We start from the raw sequence: 13,634 nt of genomic DNA, 5'->3' as shown, positions 1-13,634 counted from the left end.
TGTAAATATTTCTAAGCAAAGTGACCTTCCCAGGGACCAAGAGAAAAGTTCTATCCAGGTGAGAAGAAAACAAACAACAACAACCCCAAAAAACAAAACAACAAAACAACAGCTCTTTTTTTTTTTTTTTTTTTTTTTTTTTATCATCTCTCATAGTTGAAAAACGGCGAGTTCCTAAACAAATAAGTTCTTTGTCTTGTGTTTGGGCCTTGATGTTAGCCCAAAGCTGTTTTGGAGTGAGAGAAAGAAGGTGGCTCACACCTGTAATCCTAGCATTTAGGAAGGTGAGACTGGAGAATCCAAAGTCCTAAGCCCAGCCTAGCCTGTTCTTTTAATGTTTTTTCTTTTAAAAATAGAACTTTTATTATTGTCAAACACTGTGTTAGTTGGGGTTTATATCGCTGTGATATAAACACTGTGACCAAAAGCAAGTTGGGGAGGAAAGGGTTTATTTGGCTTCCATGTCCATATTGTAGTCCATCACTGGGGGAAGTCAGGACAGGAACTCAAGCAGGGCAGGAACCAGGAGGCAGGAGCTGATGCAGAGGCCATGGAGGGGTTACTGGCTTGCTCAGCCTGCTTTCCCAGGACCACCAACCGAGGGACTTCACCAGCCACAATGGACTGGGCCCTCTCCATCCCTTATTAATTAAGAAAATGCCCTACAGCTGGATCTTATGATGGCATTTTTCTCAATTAAGGTCCCTTCCTTTCAGATGACTCTAGCTTGTGTCAAGTTGACATGAAACTAGCCAGCACAAACATATTTAACATTAAAAAAAAATTTTTTTTAAATACCCAAAGCCAAAACATTCTGTAATCTCAAGCCAAGGACTCTTTGGTGTCTGAAGGAGGACACCATTTGCCAGGAAACTGTTATCATGTATTTCCAGAAAAGTCAACATTGCCTAGTGCAAGCAGGACTTTCTATAGAGCTGGGAATTGGGTGCAGGGTCTCCAGACAGCAAAGCACAGACCCCTGCTAAGCTCTGCCAGACCCCCATATTGCTCAGCAAGCCCTTTTACCACATACCCAGCTCCCTCCACCACCTTACCTCACCCTGATGCACTTGGCAATCTGCTAACCTGCTCTCTTTCATCTAGGTTGAAGGATCCTTCCGGTTCTGGGCTGCATAGAATCTGTTTCCTCCTTTCTTCCTTCGTCCATCTTGCCATCTTCATTACCCTCCCTGCTTTAAAAATCTCTGCTCTCCATTCTTCCAGCCCCACAGTGTAACACCCTGTCCCTAGGTTCCGAGAACCTTGCGTCTTCTTGTGCATCTTCTTTCTCAACCCTCCCCCCATCGGGACCCCCCCCCTCTCTCTCTCCAGCTTTGCTGGTTTCCTTTGCTTTCCTGAGTGACCGTGGGGATATGATTGTGATTCTCAGCAGTGCCCAGGCTTAGTCAGGGTTTCTATTGCTGTGATAAACATCAGGACCAGAAGCAACTTGAGGAGAAAGGGGTTTATTTCATCTTATGGTTTACAGTTCATAATGAAGAGAATGCAGGCAGGAACTGAAGCAGAAGCCATGAAGGAACACTTACTGGTTTGCTCAGCCTGCTGTCTTATACACTCCAGGACCACCTGCACATGGTGGCACTGCAACAAAGTGGGCTAGCTCCCCCCCCTTGCCCCCATTACAGGCCAACCAGAGGGAGGCATTTTGTCAATTGAGGTTCCTTCTGCGTAGATGGCCCTAGCTCCTGCCAAGTTGACAAAACAAAATTCCTGAACAACAAGAAAATTAACCAGCAACAAACCCTACACACAACCTGCTGAAATTAAACCTGTTTTTCAAAGCATGGATCACTGCACTTGAGTGGGTCTGAAAATCACTTAGTAGGTTGCAATCAACTTTAAAAGAAGCAGAATAGAGACTGGGTGAGGGTAGCATAGTTAGCATAGTTGTTGGTACCCATAAACCCATAGGCTTGATCCATAGCACCATGTAAAACATGCTGGTATACCAGCATGTGCCTGGAATCTCAGCGCTCTGTAGTAGAGGCTGGGGTGGTGGGGAGTGTCAGAAGTTCGAAGCTATTCTTGGCTACAGATCAAGTTCAAGGCCAGCCTAGACTACATAAGACTCTGTCAGAAAGAAGAAAAGAGGGTAGGAGGGAGGGAGAGGAAAGGGAGGAAGATGAGGAGAGAGAGAAGCAGAATAGAAAATACTGGAGGGCACCCTTTAGGGTATGAACCATTGTGTGATGCTTCCCTGCCTTTGTTCTGTGTTGCTCTGAGTCTCTGGGAAAACCATAGAATTTGTAATCAAAGAACCTAGAGGACCCTGGTCTAAATGATCAGTAAGAACACCCAGGAGCCATCACTGAAAAGCAACAGGAGTTAGGGCTGAAGAAATGACCGCAGCTCAGAGGAGCCTGTGGCCATCAGAACTCTGCATGGGTGCTCAGGATGGGCTCCTGCTCTCCTGTCTGGGGGGTGGGGGGGGGATAAGACAGCTTTGGGGGTGATTACAGGGAGGGTCCCCAGAGAGACTGCCAAATTGCACCCCCAATGCTGGGACTCAGTTTGTATACAAGTTAAAGACTGAATCAATGATTAATACTTTGGTCATCAAGACAAATAAAAGCTTTTAAAAAAGAGATAGAATCTTCCAGAGACTTTTTCCATGCAACTTCAAGGTCCAGAAAGTGTCTCTGGTGGGGTTCAGCCAGCTTGGAAACACCATCTTCTGCAGAGGTGCTGGTAGATAGGATGATACAGCAGAACCTGAAGCCTCTTCTCCAGCTGGAGAGGGTGAGTTTTGACTCCATCCCAAGCCCCTCAGCCTTGGGCAGGAACTGCCACACCAGGCATCACTGGCAGTAAAAGGTGAGCACATTCTCCTGGTTGCCTCGGATAAGGAGGACGGGAGGTCTGAGGTCCTGGGACAGGGTCTCCAGCCAGGCCATGTAGAGCGAACTGGGGCACTTCCCCTTCCTTCCAATGGGCAAGGTACTGTAGGAGGAAGAGCAGCAGCAGAGGAATTACCCAGGGCTTTCCCACACAGCCCAGTACAGGGCTTGTTTTCTGTTACTTCCGCTTCCTGCTTGTCCACCACTCCTTTCCACTCACCTTAGGACCTCCCTGCAAAAAGCACCTCCCTGCTGTCTTTCACAGTTCCTCAAAGAGCATCTTCAGTCAGTCACAAAGTATTTTTAAGCAGACCTATGGCTGTACGTTCCCTTATGACCCCTGAAACCCTTCTCTGGTGATTTGCATAGGTTTGTCCCCTACAGACTCATGTGTTTGAATGCTTGGCCCAAAATGAGTGACACGGTATAGGAGGTGTGGCCTAACTGGAGTAGGTGTGGCCTTGTTGGAGGAAGTGTGACTCTGCGAAGGAGGGGCTTTGAGGTCTCCAAGGCTCAAGTTCTGCATAGGGACAGAGACTCTTTCTGCTGCCTTCAGATCAAGATGTAGAACTCTTGGCCCCTTCTCCAGCCCCATGTCTGCCTGCATGCTGCCATGCTGCCCACCATGATGGTAATGGACTAAAACCTGACACTGTTGGCCTGCCCCAGTTAAACTTTATAGCCCCAGTTTTCCTTTATAAGAGTTGCCTTGGCCATGGTGTCTCTTCACGGGAATGAAACACCCTAACTCAGACACCTTCCAGCCTCACTCAGCCCTAATCATTCCTGAAGAGCCACGGTGGGTAAATTGCTCCTGACTTGAGACCTTTGGACTTGGTAAACCACCATGCCCAGCTCTGGGTGGCTCCTTTGAGTCACCCAGGCTTGAGGGCATCCAGCTGCTTTGAGGGCAGCTCCTCTGATTGACCACACCTTTCCATCTAATTCCCAGTTGACTGTTCCCATAGCCCTCCACAATCTTAAAGGCATCTTTAGTTGTGTTTATGTGCTGTCTGTCTCCCCCATTGGATTATGTGTTCATCCATCTGCTGAGTTTTGTCTGGCCCTTCCCTCTGTGCATAAATACACTCTTGAGATAGACAAGCTCAAAACATATTTGCTGAGTGGGTGAGGTCACCCCACCAGGTCACTAGCTCCATGCCAGGCTTGCCTTTCCAGCCATACACCTTCCCAAAGCCACAGTGTGACATGCTTCTGTGATGTGGCTGCATGTCCTTGTCCTGCCCCCTGCCCCAGGAAGGATGTCAGGGAAGATTCCAGCATGGTTTCTTGGGGGCCTCTTGTCCCAGTTGCAAAACAGCCTGCAAGTAACAGGATATCCTAGAATGCTGTTCGGTCATGTTTGGCTGTTTAGATAAAGAAGTAACTTTTCTACCATCTTAAGAATTCTAAAGATGCATTGGGACCATGTTCCAGTGCCTAGGATTCAGGTTCTAGGAAATACAGCATCCCACAGATTCATCTATGGTGCATGAATTTGGGATACCAGTGCTTACACAGCACTGTAAGGGATTGTACCCTTGACAATCCCTCCATCTGAGCTCTAATACAGACCAGCAGTGGACAGTGCCCCAAATGAACCTGGCCAGCTGGAGCTGATTTGAACTAGGGTTCAGAGTTCAGAATCTGACCCCATTCTGACATTGCCTGAGTGCTGGCATTGCAATGTCCTCAACTTGGTGGCTTTGGCAAAGTGCCTTGCTGGCACTGAGCCTCCGAGTTCTATAATAGAGTACTCACAGAGGTACTGCCCTTGTTGGCTGTCTGTGGACACACACAGGGTGCAGGCGGTAGAGATGGGTCTCAAACCAGGTTCCTAGATCTTTCTACTCACTGGATCTGCTTGCTACAATCTCACCATGTCTGTAACCATTAACTAAAATGCAGGGTCAGAACGTCAGCCGGACAACCATTGCCCTATTGTTAGAAAGTAAGGTCCCAAAGAGCAGGGAAGGTGGGTGGGAACAAGGATGTCTATGTCACTAAACAACTGAAAGTGGTTAGTGATCTTCCATGGGAATGGCATAGGAAAGGAGAAAGGCAGAGTTTAGATTTTCAGGCACTCCTGAGGCAGAAGGCTCTGCCATCTGGGAAATGCTTCAGTATTTTTGGGAACTGAATTCACCAACTTTAAAGGCCACAGGGGCACAGGTGCCTGCCTGCTCAGAGCCAGAAGACACCCACAATTCCCGCAGCAAGCTTCAGCAAGACCTTCCCTCCCTCGGCGGAGCCTGTGGCTCTGTCCCAGGGACAGCACCTTTAACTCGCTCTAGCATTAGCCAATGACATGCTTCCTCTTGCCAACAGGATGTCCTCTCCTTAAACCACTGATCTTTAGAACAAAGCTGAGAACAAAACAAGTCCTGTTCAAAGTTGCGAGGCAATGTTGGGTGAATGCTAGATTCAGAAGTCCCTGAATGGAACCAATCCAGGCTGAGTGCCAGTCTACTCCCCAATCTGGAAGGCCCTGAGTAGAGGCCCCAACTCCTGTGACAGTGTCCTTGTCTCAAGGAGCACAGTTTAGTTATGATCCTTAAAGCAGTTCCATGCTTACAGCATCTTCCTTAGCATAGGCACTGGTGTTAAGGATACCTGTTTGAATTACTCTTTGGCAATGTGGAGGAAATCCTTATTGAGAAATGGAGTACCTTGGTCCCCACAGGAACAGGCAGGCTCTTAACCTGCCTGTGGGGTGGGGATAGTACCTGGGCAGTGCCAGCTCAACACCTGTGCAGGTGTAGCTTCACTCACTCATGGGTGGAGGTGTGAGGGTGGGTCATCAGATAAGCCACTGAGTTTGAGACAGACAGAGCCAGGTTCTGCCCCATGCTGGAGCTAGACTAGACATCCATTTTACCTGGTCCAGTGAGGATTGCTCCTTGTTTGTTGTCCTCTGGGGACAGGAGTCTTGAACCCCTCCCAGCCCCTTTCTGGAAGAGACTAGAATTTGCATTTTCTGGGTTTCCAAGTCTAATGAGGCTGATCTTGACTACATCCTGAGAAATCTGGGCTGGTCTCCAACTTGGAGGGTTAGGACACACACACACACACACACACCACACACATACCACACACACACACACACACACACACACACACACACACCACACACACACCACACACACACACACACACACACACACCACACACACACACACACACACACACACACACACACACACACACACACACACAGCTGCTCTGTGGAGCTGGTCCAAGAGCTGGGACCACATTGGGTGTCAGCTGGCTAGGTGCAGGTGTCACCTCCCTGGTGACAAGACACACCATTGTTGTTCTCAACTAATCCCACAAGACTAGTTGGTGAGCTTTTGGCTTTTCCTGAACTTTGGGGGAAGAGAAGAAAGTGGGGTGAGAGATGCCACTCAGGTGAAATCTCATCATGTCCTGTGTCATCCCCCTCCCCCTCTACCAGAGATGGATTCATTTTACAGCAAGTGAACTTGGGATCACAGTGTGAAAACAAACAAACAAACAAACAAAAAAACAAAAAAAAAAACCTGAACCTGCTTCAGGGGTCATTGGGGAAGTCAAGGCTGGAGAGACATGGCGTTCCTCGCCAAGGGCACACAGTGAGTTAACAGCAGGCCATAATTGCAAGTGTGTTTCTTTGAAGAGAGACCACACTGTGGAAGCTGCAGCTTGCCCCACTCATGCACCCTGGACAGTTCACACCTCAGAGTCCCCAGATGGTTAGAAGTCTCAGAGCCACCTCCACTGTCTTGATTCAGGCCACACCCTGGGCCTAACCTTGCTTCAGGAACATTCTCTGGGGGGTGCTGATAGAAAAAACCCCTTCCCTCAGCACTTTCTCAGTAGGAAAACATGACCTCCTGTAGGCCCTGGAGATGCTCAACAATGGGTATCATGGAACCACTGAAGGGCCCTACCTCAGAGGTCCACATCTGGCTTAATGCCTTGGTATCACAGTCTTGAGTTTTTCAATGCTGTAAGCCCACCAGAGGGTGTTCCAAGGCAGAATTCAACTACTTGCGTGTGACACCACCCTTTGCCGCCAAGAGCTGAGTACAGGGAGCCAGCCCTTGAGGAAAAGCATGTAGGTCCCAGTGTTCTCTGGGGTGGCCCAGGGAAGGCCTGGCAACTGCTTGAGCTCAGCTCTCTGCGCTTTGATGCTGACTGATCTGAGATCCTGGCCACCACTCTACCCAGGGCACCATGAGTCACTAAGGGTCCTGCATGTCTTTCTGTCCTTGGACACAAGTAAAGTAACTCACAAGAACAAAGCCAATGAGCCATTTGCTGTGGTCTGAATATGCATGGCTGACTAAAGTCAACCTGTTGTAATGCTTCCCTCTGGGTTAGAGGGTGATGGGTTTAGGATTTAGGAGCTGGAGCTTAGCAACCTCTGTACAAAATGTCTCTAGACGTGTCCTGCCATGTGAAGACACAATGACAAGGGGTCTCCTAATGACATGTGACTCTCATCTATGACCAGATGGCTGGCTTTACCTGATATCATATTTGCTGACATTTTGATATTATACGAGAACTACAAGAAGTAAGTTCCTGTTGTTTATAAAAGACCCAGTGTGTATTTTGTTACAGTTCTGAGTGGACTAAAGACGTGATTTCTGAACCTTGGTTGACTGAGTACTGTCCAAGGAGACAACACCACACACACACACACACACACACACACACACACACACACACACACACACACACACACACACCAGCCCCACAGTCTGGTCTGGGACATACCCCAGCAGGTTCCTCATAGCTCTAACCTTTAGCTGCTGACCAAACTCTGTTGGTAGAAATAAAGCACCATTGCCTTCCACACAGAGTGACCAGCTGGTGCCATATGAAACCCCATGAGTCTGCAGACAAGACTGAAGGGCCAGACCCTGCAGGCATCAGGACTCTGACGGCATGCTTCTGATGGCTTCAGACCCCATCTGTTACTCTCCTGTACATCTGCTGGAAGGCTTCAGGCATTTTTGGTCTTTACCCATTTGCCATGCTGATCTTCTCAAAGAGACACTTACACAGTCTGACAGAAACAATGCTGGTTCCCCCTATGGAAAGGGGTTACTCCTGGCTATGTGAGATGGAAACCCCATTTCCTCCTGTCACCCTCAAGGGACTTCTTGATAGCAGTCTCTTCTTATGAATTTAATGTCAGGTATGGCCTATGGAGACTAGGAGGCAACCAGGTTGGGAACAGACTATTCTTGAGTCTTGTGCATTCTAAACCCAATATGGTGATAAATTTGAGGCCTCTCTACAGAAAAACAAACAAAGCAACTAACTAACTAACTAACCAGCTAACTAACTAACTAAAAAAAAACCAAACAGCCTTTGCCACACATTTACTGCTTGTCCTGGTTAATTTCTGGTCAACTTGACACAAGGTAGAGCCAGGTTTCTTTTTTGTTTTTTCTTTCTTTCTTTTTTTTTGTTTGTTTTTGTTTTGTTTGGTTTTTTTTGTTTGTTTGTTTGTTTTGTTTTTCGAGACAGGGTTTCTCTGTGTAGTCCTGGCTGTCCTGGAACTCCCTCTGTAGACCAGGCTGGCCTCGAACTCAGAAATCTGCCTGCCTCTGCCTCCCAAGTGCTGGGATTAAAGGCATGCGCCACCACCGCCTGGCCCGTTTTTTTTTTTTTTTTTTTTTTTTTCAAGACAGGGTTTCTCTGTATAGTCCTAACTGTCCTAGAACTCACTCTGTAGACCAGGCTGGCTTTGAACTCAGAGATCTGCCTGCCTCTGCCTCCCGAGTGCTGGGATTAAAGGTATGCATCATTGCCCAACTATAACGTCAGCTTTTGAGATGACCACAATTGAGGTATGTCCTCACCAGACTGGCCTGTGGGCAAGCTTGTGGAGCATTTCCTTGATTACTACTTGATGTGGGAGGGCCAAGGCTATGTGGGCAATGCCATCCAGCCTTGGGCTGGTAGTCCTGGGTGCTATAAGAAAGCAGAGTGAGCAAGCCATGAAGAGCAAGCCAGGAAGCAGCACCCCTCCATGGCCTCTGAATTCCTCCTGCCTCCAGGTTTCTGCTTTGAGTTCCTTTCCTGACATTCCTGGACGACAGACAAGAAAGAACCTGTAAGTTGAAATCAACTTTCCCCTCCCTAACTTGCTTTTGGTCATAGTGCTTATTATAACAATAGAACCCCTACTGCATTGCTTGTATCAGCAGGTATAGATTTACTTTCTAGAGCAGATAACACTTTGTAGGTCTGCCAGGATGTTTAGTGTTGAGACTTCGGTTCCCCCCCCTCCCCCCAAGCCAAATACTGGTTGCTCCCAGAGACTGCTTACAAACTCAGGTGTCTCTATGTGACTTTGCCCACCCTCCCAAGTTATCCCTGACTGGTGAATAAAGATGCTGATAGCCAATAGCTGGGCAAAAGAGACATTAGGCCGGGTTTAGGGTTTCTGGGCTTGGGGTGGAGGAGACCATGAAAAGAGAGAAGAAGTTGGGGAAAGGAGAAGACACCATGGAGTATGAATCTTAAAATCATGACCATGAGGGCTGGCCATGAAGAGTAGCCCAGATGAAGCATAACAAGTAATAACTCAGGGTTATCAATAGTAAAGTAGAATCTAATAACAGAGGGTAGATCTCTGCCCAGCTGGAGTGCTGATAAAGGCTCGTTATAAATTAAAGGCAGCATGTGTCTTTTATCTGGGAATTGAATAATCAAGGCAGGGTAGAAGCCTCTGAGTGGGATTAATCATTTTCTACAACAGTTTAGATTCATGCACACTAAAAAGAAGGATGCTAAAACTATATAGACACTCCATCTGTCTACGATCTTATTATCATGTAAGTCTGCCTCTGGCCTTCCTCCTTGCCACTGCCTCAAGATTTTAAGAAAAAGACCCCCTGAGGTCTGTATCATAGCATGCCTTGAAAAGAAGGCCACTTCTTGCCATGTTCTTTGTTGCTGACTGCCGAAGAGGCAGAGGTGGAAGGATCACTGGTTTGAGTCCCATCCAGGGATTCCTAGCAAGCTCCAGACGTTAGGCTAGGGGCTTAAGTTCTCACGTGGTAGAAGCCACCAGTGGGGTGTCCTGCCTGAGCAGACAGAGTGCTTGGCCCCCGGCCAGCATGAGAAATGTCTTAACGAAATCTGCATGTTACCCTAAGCTACAAATGTGGAGGTCTTGGTTAGCCATGTTCTTGTTCCTGGCCCCAGAGAGATTAAAGCCACATAGAGAATCCTTTTTGCCACTGTTCCTGTCCACTTGCCCTGCCCTGGCCAACACTGGAGGGCAGCGTGGACTGGGTGTCGTTCCAGAGGAACAGTGTGGCCAAGGTAGCCTCCATTCCAGGTTCAGCCCTCAAATCATTAGGGGATGGCAAATAGCCAATGAGAGTTGGACAGTTTCCAAGCTAGGAGACACTCTGGCTTCTGCGACAGGCTGCCTCCATCTGCCAAGCCTGTTTGGCAGGAAAAGAAGTAAACAAGGAAGGAAGACGAACAATGCCTGGGACACACGCTCAGGCCAGGGCCGCAAGGCAGACACTGGACTGGCCATGTCCTTTGAGAATCCACCAGGCTGAGTCTGCAGCATCCTGGACCCCTTTGAGCCGCTACCATCATCCCAACAGGCCTCCTCCCGCCGGCTGCCCATGACTTACAGGATGATCAGAGCAGCATCCCGAGAGTAATCCAGAAGAATCTCATTCAGCCTCACCTGCCGAAGGGACTGGGGCCAGGGAAAGTCAAGGTCACCCCTACTTTCTTAACAGCACCCCACCCCTAGTTTAACTGGATACAGAATTATTCCCCTAAACAATTCCAGACTCCCCACCACCAGGAATAAAGGAACCCTTGTGGGAAGTAAACACCAAGTGCACTTTTCCTTTGTTTGTCTTGTTTTTTGGTTTGGTTGTTTTTTATTTCCTTGCCTGACTTAATATTGACATGACCAATGTGACAATGGGAAGAAAGTTCTTTACTGGGTTGAAACTTCAGTCCCAGAGCTTCATGGCTGAGAGCCCGGGCAAGGTACAGTGTCTCCCTGGGCTTCAGTGTGTACCTCTGCAAAATGGGTATGATAATGTCCTCCCCAGGGGATGTGGAAGAACTCAAATGAGCTAACTCACAGCTCAGTTCAGTGGCAGGCAAAGGGCCTGGCACTTGGAAGACCCTCTGTATAAAAGACTGGGGGACTCAGCCTCTCCAGTGGTAGAACTTGGAGAGGGCTGTCTTTAGACACTCTGCTTATTTATTTAGTACTTTCTACAGAGTCAGCTGGTGCCAGGCTAGGAAAACATCCAAGGTCCCAGGGTGCATGGCTGGGGGACACACCTTAACCTAAGGCTGCCTCTGAGTCCCTCAGAAATGAGGTCAACTCCTAGACCTGAGTGGATAGATACTTTCTGTTGAGAAAGGAATCCAAGGAAAGTGAGTTAACCCAGTGTGGGACTCACTGCCTCACTGTGAACATCTTGGATACCCAATTCTCTGCTGTGAGGCCTGTCCTGTTGCTTGTAGGGTATTTAACAGTGGCCCCAGTCTCTATCTATGTAATACATAACAGCTGTAACACACATCCTTTGATGTAACCTCCAAAAATATCTCTAGACAGTTGACAAATGTCCTTACTGGAGGAGGGTGGCAAGTGGCCCCCAGTTCAGGACCACTGAGAGGAAAACTGAGATCCACCCCTGGGTGCCTGGCTGGCCCTGCCACTTTATTTACTCTGACTAAAAATACCACTGCACACAATGTCAAAAGAGCTCGTGCCTGCTGTATACACAGCTCTGGAAGACACCACCAATGGCCAGATCCACTTACACTATAGGAGGGTCAGTCTCCCCATGGAGGATAGCATGAGACTCTGCCCTCTCATGTGGCCCAAGAACATCTCAGACTTTGCTCAGGGCAAGTAGGGTAGAGCCAAGTGCGGATTCCAGAAGCCCAGGATGGGGACACATGCTGGGACCCCAAACCCTGGTAAGCCCCTTCCCTCTTGCACCTTAATTCTATTCTTGTTAATCTCCTCATCTGAGATCTTCCAGGGACAGTCCCTCCTCATCTCGGCAACAGTGGCCTCATCCTTGAAGCCATCATTGAGGCGGAAGGGTGTGATCATGTCCTCAAACCGCTTGGTGCTGGGAAGGAAAATACAAGTGAGGCTGGGTGGCAGGGCCCTGTTTCCGGGGGAGTCAGGGACTTGGAGGAAGCTCAGGGGATGCCTAGAGTTACCACACACAAGGACATACTCCTTAGACTGAACCCATCCAACTTTGCCATTTGCACTGAATGGCTTACATGTGGCATCAGCCCTTAACACTTAGGTATGACATTTAGCAAAAGTCCACGAGCTGTCCACTGACCTGAACCCTCCCCTCCTTGCCCCACTCAGCCAGTAGCATCAAATGCTGCTGCCCCTATGCCAGCAAGACAGACTGGACCCCATCCTCACTGAACTCCTGATCAGCTTGGTGGAAGCAAGCAAACCTAAGGTAGGTGTTTTAGAAACATATGCCCTAAGTCCTGTAACAGGGAATAGGTGGAAGAGGCCTCTCTGCTAGCTAAAGGAAGTGTGTTCTTCTGAAGCCAGCTCTGTGCATAAGGCAGAAGGGGCTGGGTGGACAAACAGTTGTATGTGCAAAGGTCCTGAGGCCCATGTGAAAAGCAGCACAGGAGTCAACGGGGCTGGAAGAAAGAAGCAGCAAGCAGAGGGAACTACAGGGCCAGTGCCAGCCCTTCTGTCTGGAACTCCCAACAGAGAACTCACTGCTCGGCCTGGGGCTTCTGGTTGATGTCAGGAAGGACGTGAACCTCATGGAATCCTAGTCTGAACTTGCTCAACAGAGAAATGATCCTGAAAGACAGACGCAGGTTTTTTTGTTTTTTTGTTTTTTTTAAGTATCCACTCATTCTGATGTTTGTTAAGCACCTGCTGAGTGTGTAGCAATGAACAGAACACAAGGGGTTAACAGAGGGGACATGGTGGCTAGACAGTGAGAAAGGATGGTGGAGTACCTGAGAGAAGCAAGCGATGTGGAAAAACATTTGACCGGAATCTCCCAAGTGTCTGCTGGCTGACTCTGAACCAGTGTCAGCTGGCTAGGGTGGAACCACACTTTTGAGAAGTAAAAGTCAAAGGGAGGAGAAGATGAAGAGAGAAACTGAAGAGAGGTGGTAGAGACAAAGACAACACCACACACAAACTAAGGAGAAAACCAGGATCTGTGTGCATCAGACAGTACAGACTTGGCATGTGATGGAGAAGCCCACAGTGGAGAGCATAGTCGTGGAAGACTTCACAGAGGAAGCAGCCATCTGGCAGGCTGGTGCATGCTGGAGAAGGTTACTCTAGGCCCAAGGAAATGGAGTAGGGCAATGTCCACACTGGAATCACCCAAGATGCTTGCAGAATGCACCAATAGGACTCCAGCCCAGTGCTGGGCCAGAAACCCTGGCAAAACATGGTTCGGGTGATGTCTCCAGGATGTGATGTGCCCACCAAGCCGACTCATTGGAGAAGGAAGCCAGTGAGCAAAGGTAGGGGATGAAGCAGCTAGGGTGACATAGAGCATGCTGGGAAGGAGAGCCTAAAGGCCCAGGCCTCCAGAGACAGCTCCTGCTGGCTCTTGAACTTAGGGGTAGGACTTAAATGTTTTTTCTAAGATTAATTGTTTTGTTTACATCTATGTGCTGTTATTTCTATGTGTGTATGCCATGTGTGTAAGGGTGTCTGAGAAGGCCAGACGATACCAGATCCCCTGGAGCCAAAATTCTAACAATGTG

At 48.5% G+C, this 13,634-nt stretch overlaps 1 protein-coding gene and 1 long non-coding RNA gene across 4 annotated transcripts in view; one reads left to right on the top strand and one right to left on the bottom strand.

Moving 5' to 3' along the window:
* Window positions 1-1,468: 1,468 nt before the first annotated feature.
* Window positions 1,469-13,634, bottom strand: part of Slc12a3 (solute carrier family 12 member 3) — a 39,095-nt gene continuing 26,929 nt past the window's right edge. For all 3 annotated transcript variants that reach the window (XM_034522547.2, XM_076915653.1, XM_034522548.2), the window contains exons 22-25: window positions 12,619-12,705; window positions 11,854-11,989; window positions 10,511-10,578; window positions 1,469-2,961 (exon numbers count right to left, since the gene is read on the bottom strand). In XM_034522547.2, coding sequence (XP_034378438.1) covers window positions 2,820-2,961; window positions 10,511-10,578; window positions 11,854-11,989; window positions 12,619-12,705 — 433 coding nt within the window. In that variant the 3' untranslated portion in view covers window positions 1,469-2,819. The remainder of the gene's footprint in view (window positions 2,962-10,510; window positions 10,579-11,853; window positions 11,990-12,618; window positions 12,706-13,634) is intronic.
* LOC143434955 (uncharacterized) lies at window positions 8,554-10,717 on the top strand. The gene is made up of 2 exons (XR_013104848.1): window positions 8,554-8,967; window positions 10,290-10,717. It is a non-coding gene; the product is annotated as an uncharacterized LOC143434955 (long non-coding RNA).

Source organism: Arvicanthis niloticus, chromosome 18 (genome assembly GCF_011762505.2).
Source record: "Arvicanthis niloticus isolate mArvNil1 chromosome 18, mArvNil1.pat.X, whole genome shotgun sequence".
In the NCBI taxonomy this organism is placed as follows: Eukaryota; Metazoa; Chordata; class Mammalia; order Rodentia; family Muridae; genus Arvicanthis; species Arvicanthis niloticus.
This window is presented reverse-complemented; position numbering and strand designations above follow the sequence as displayed.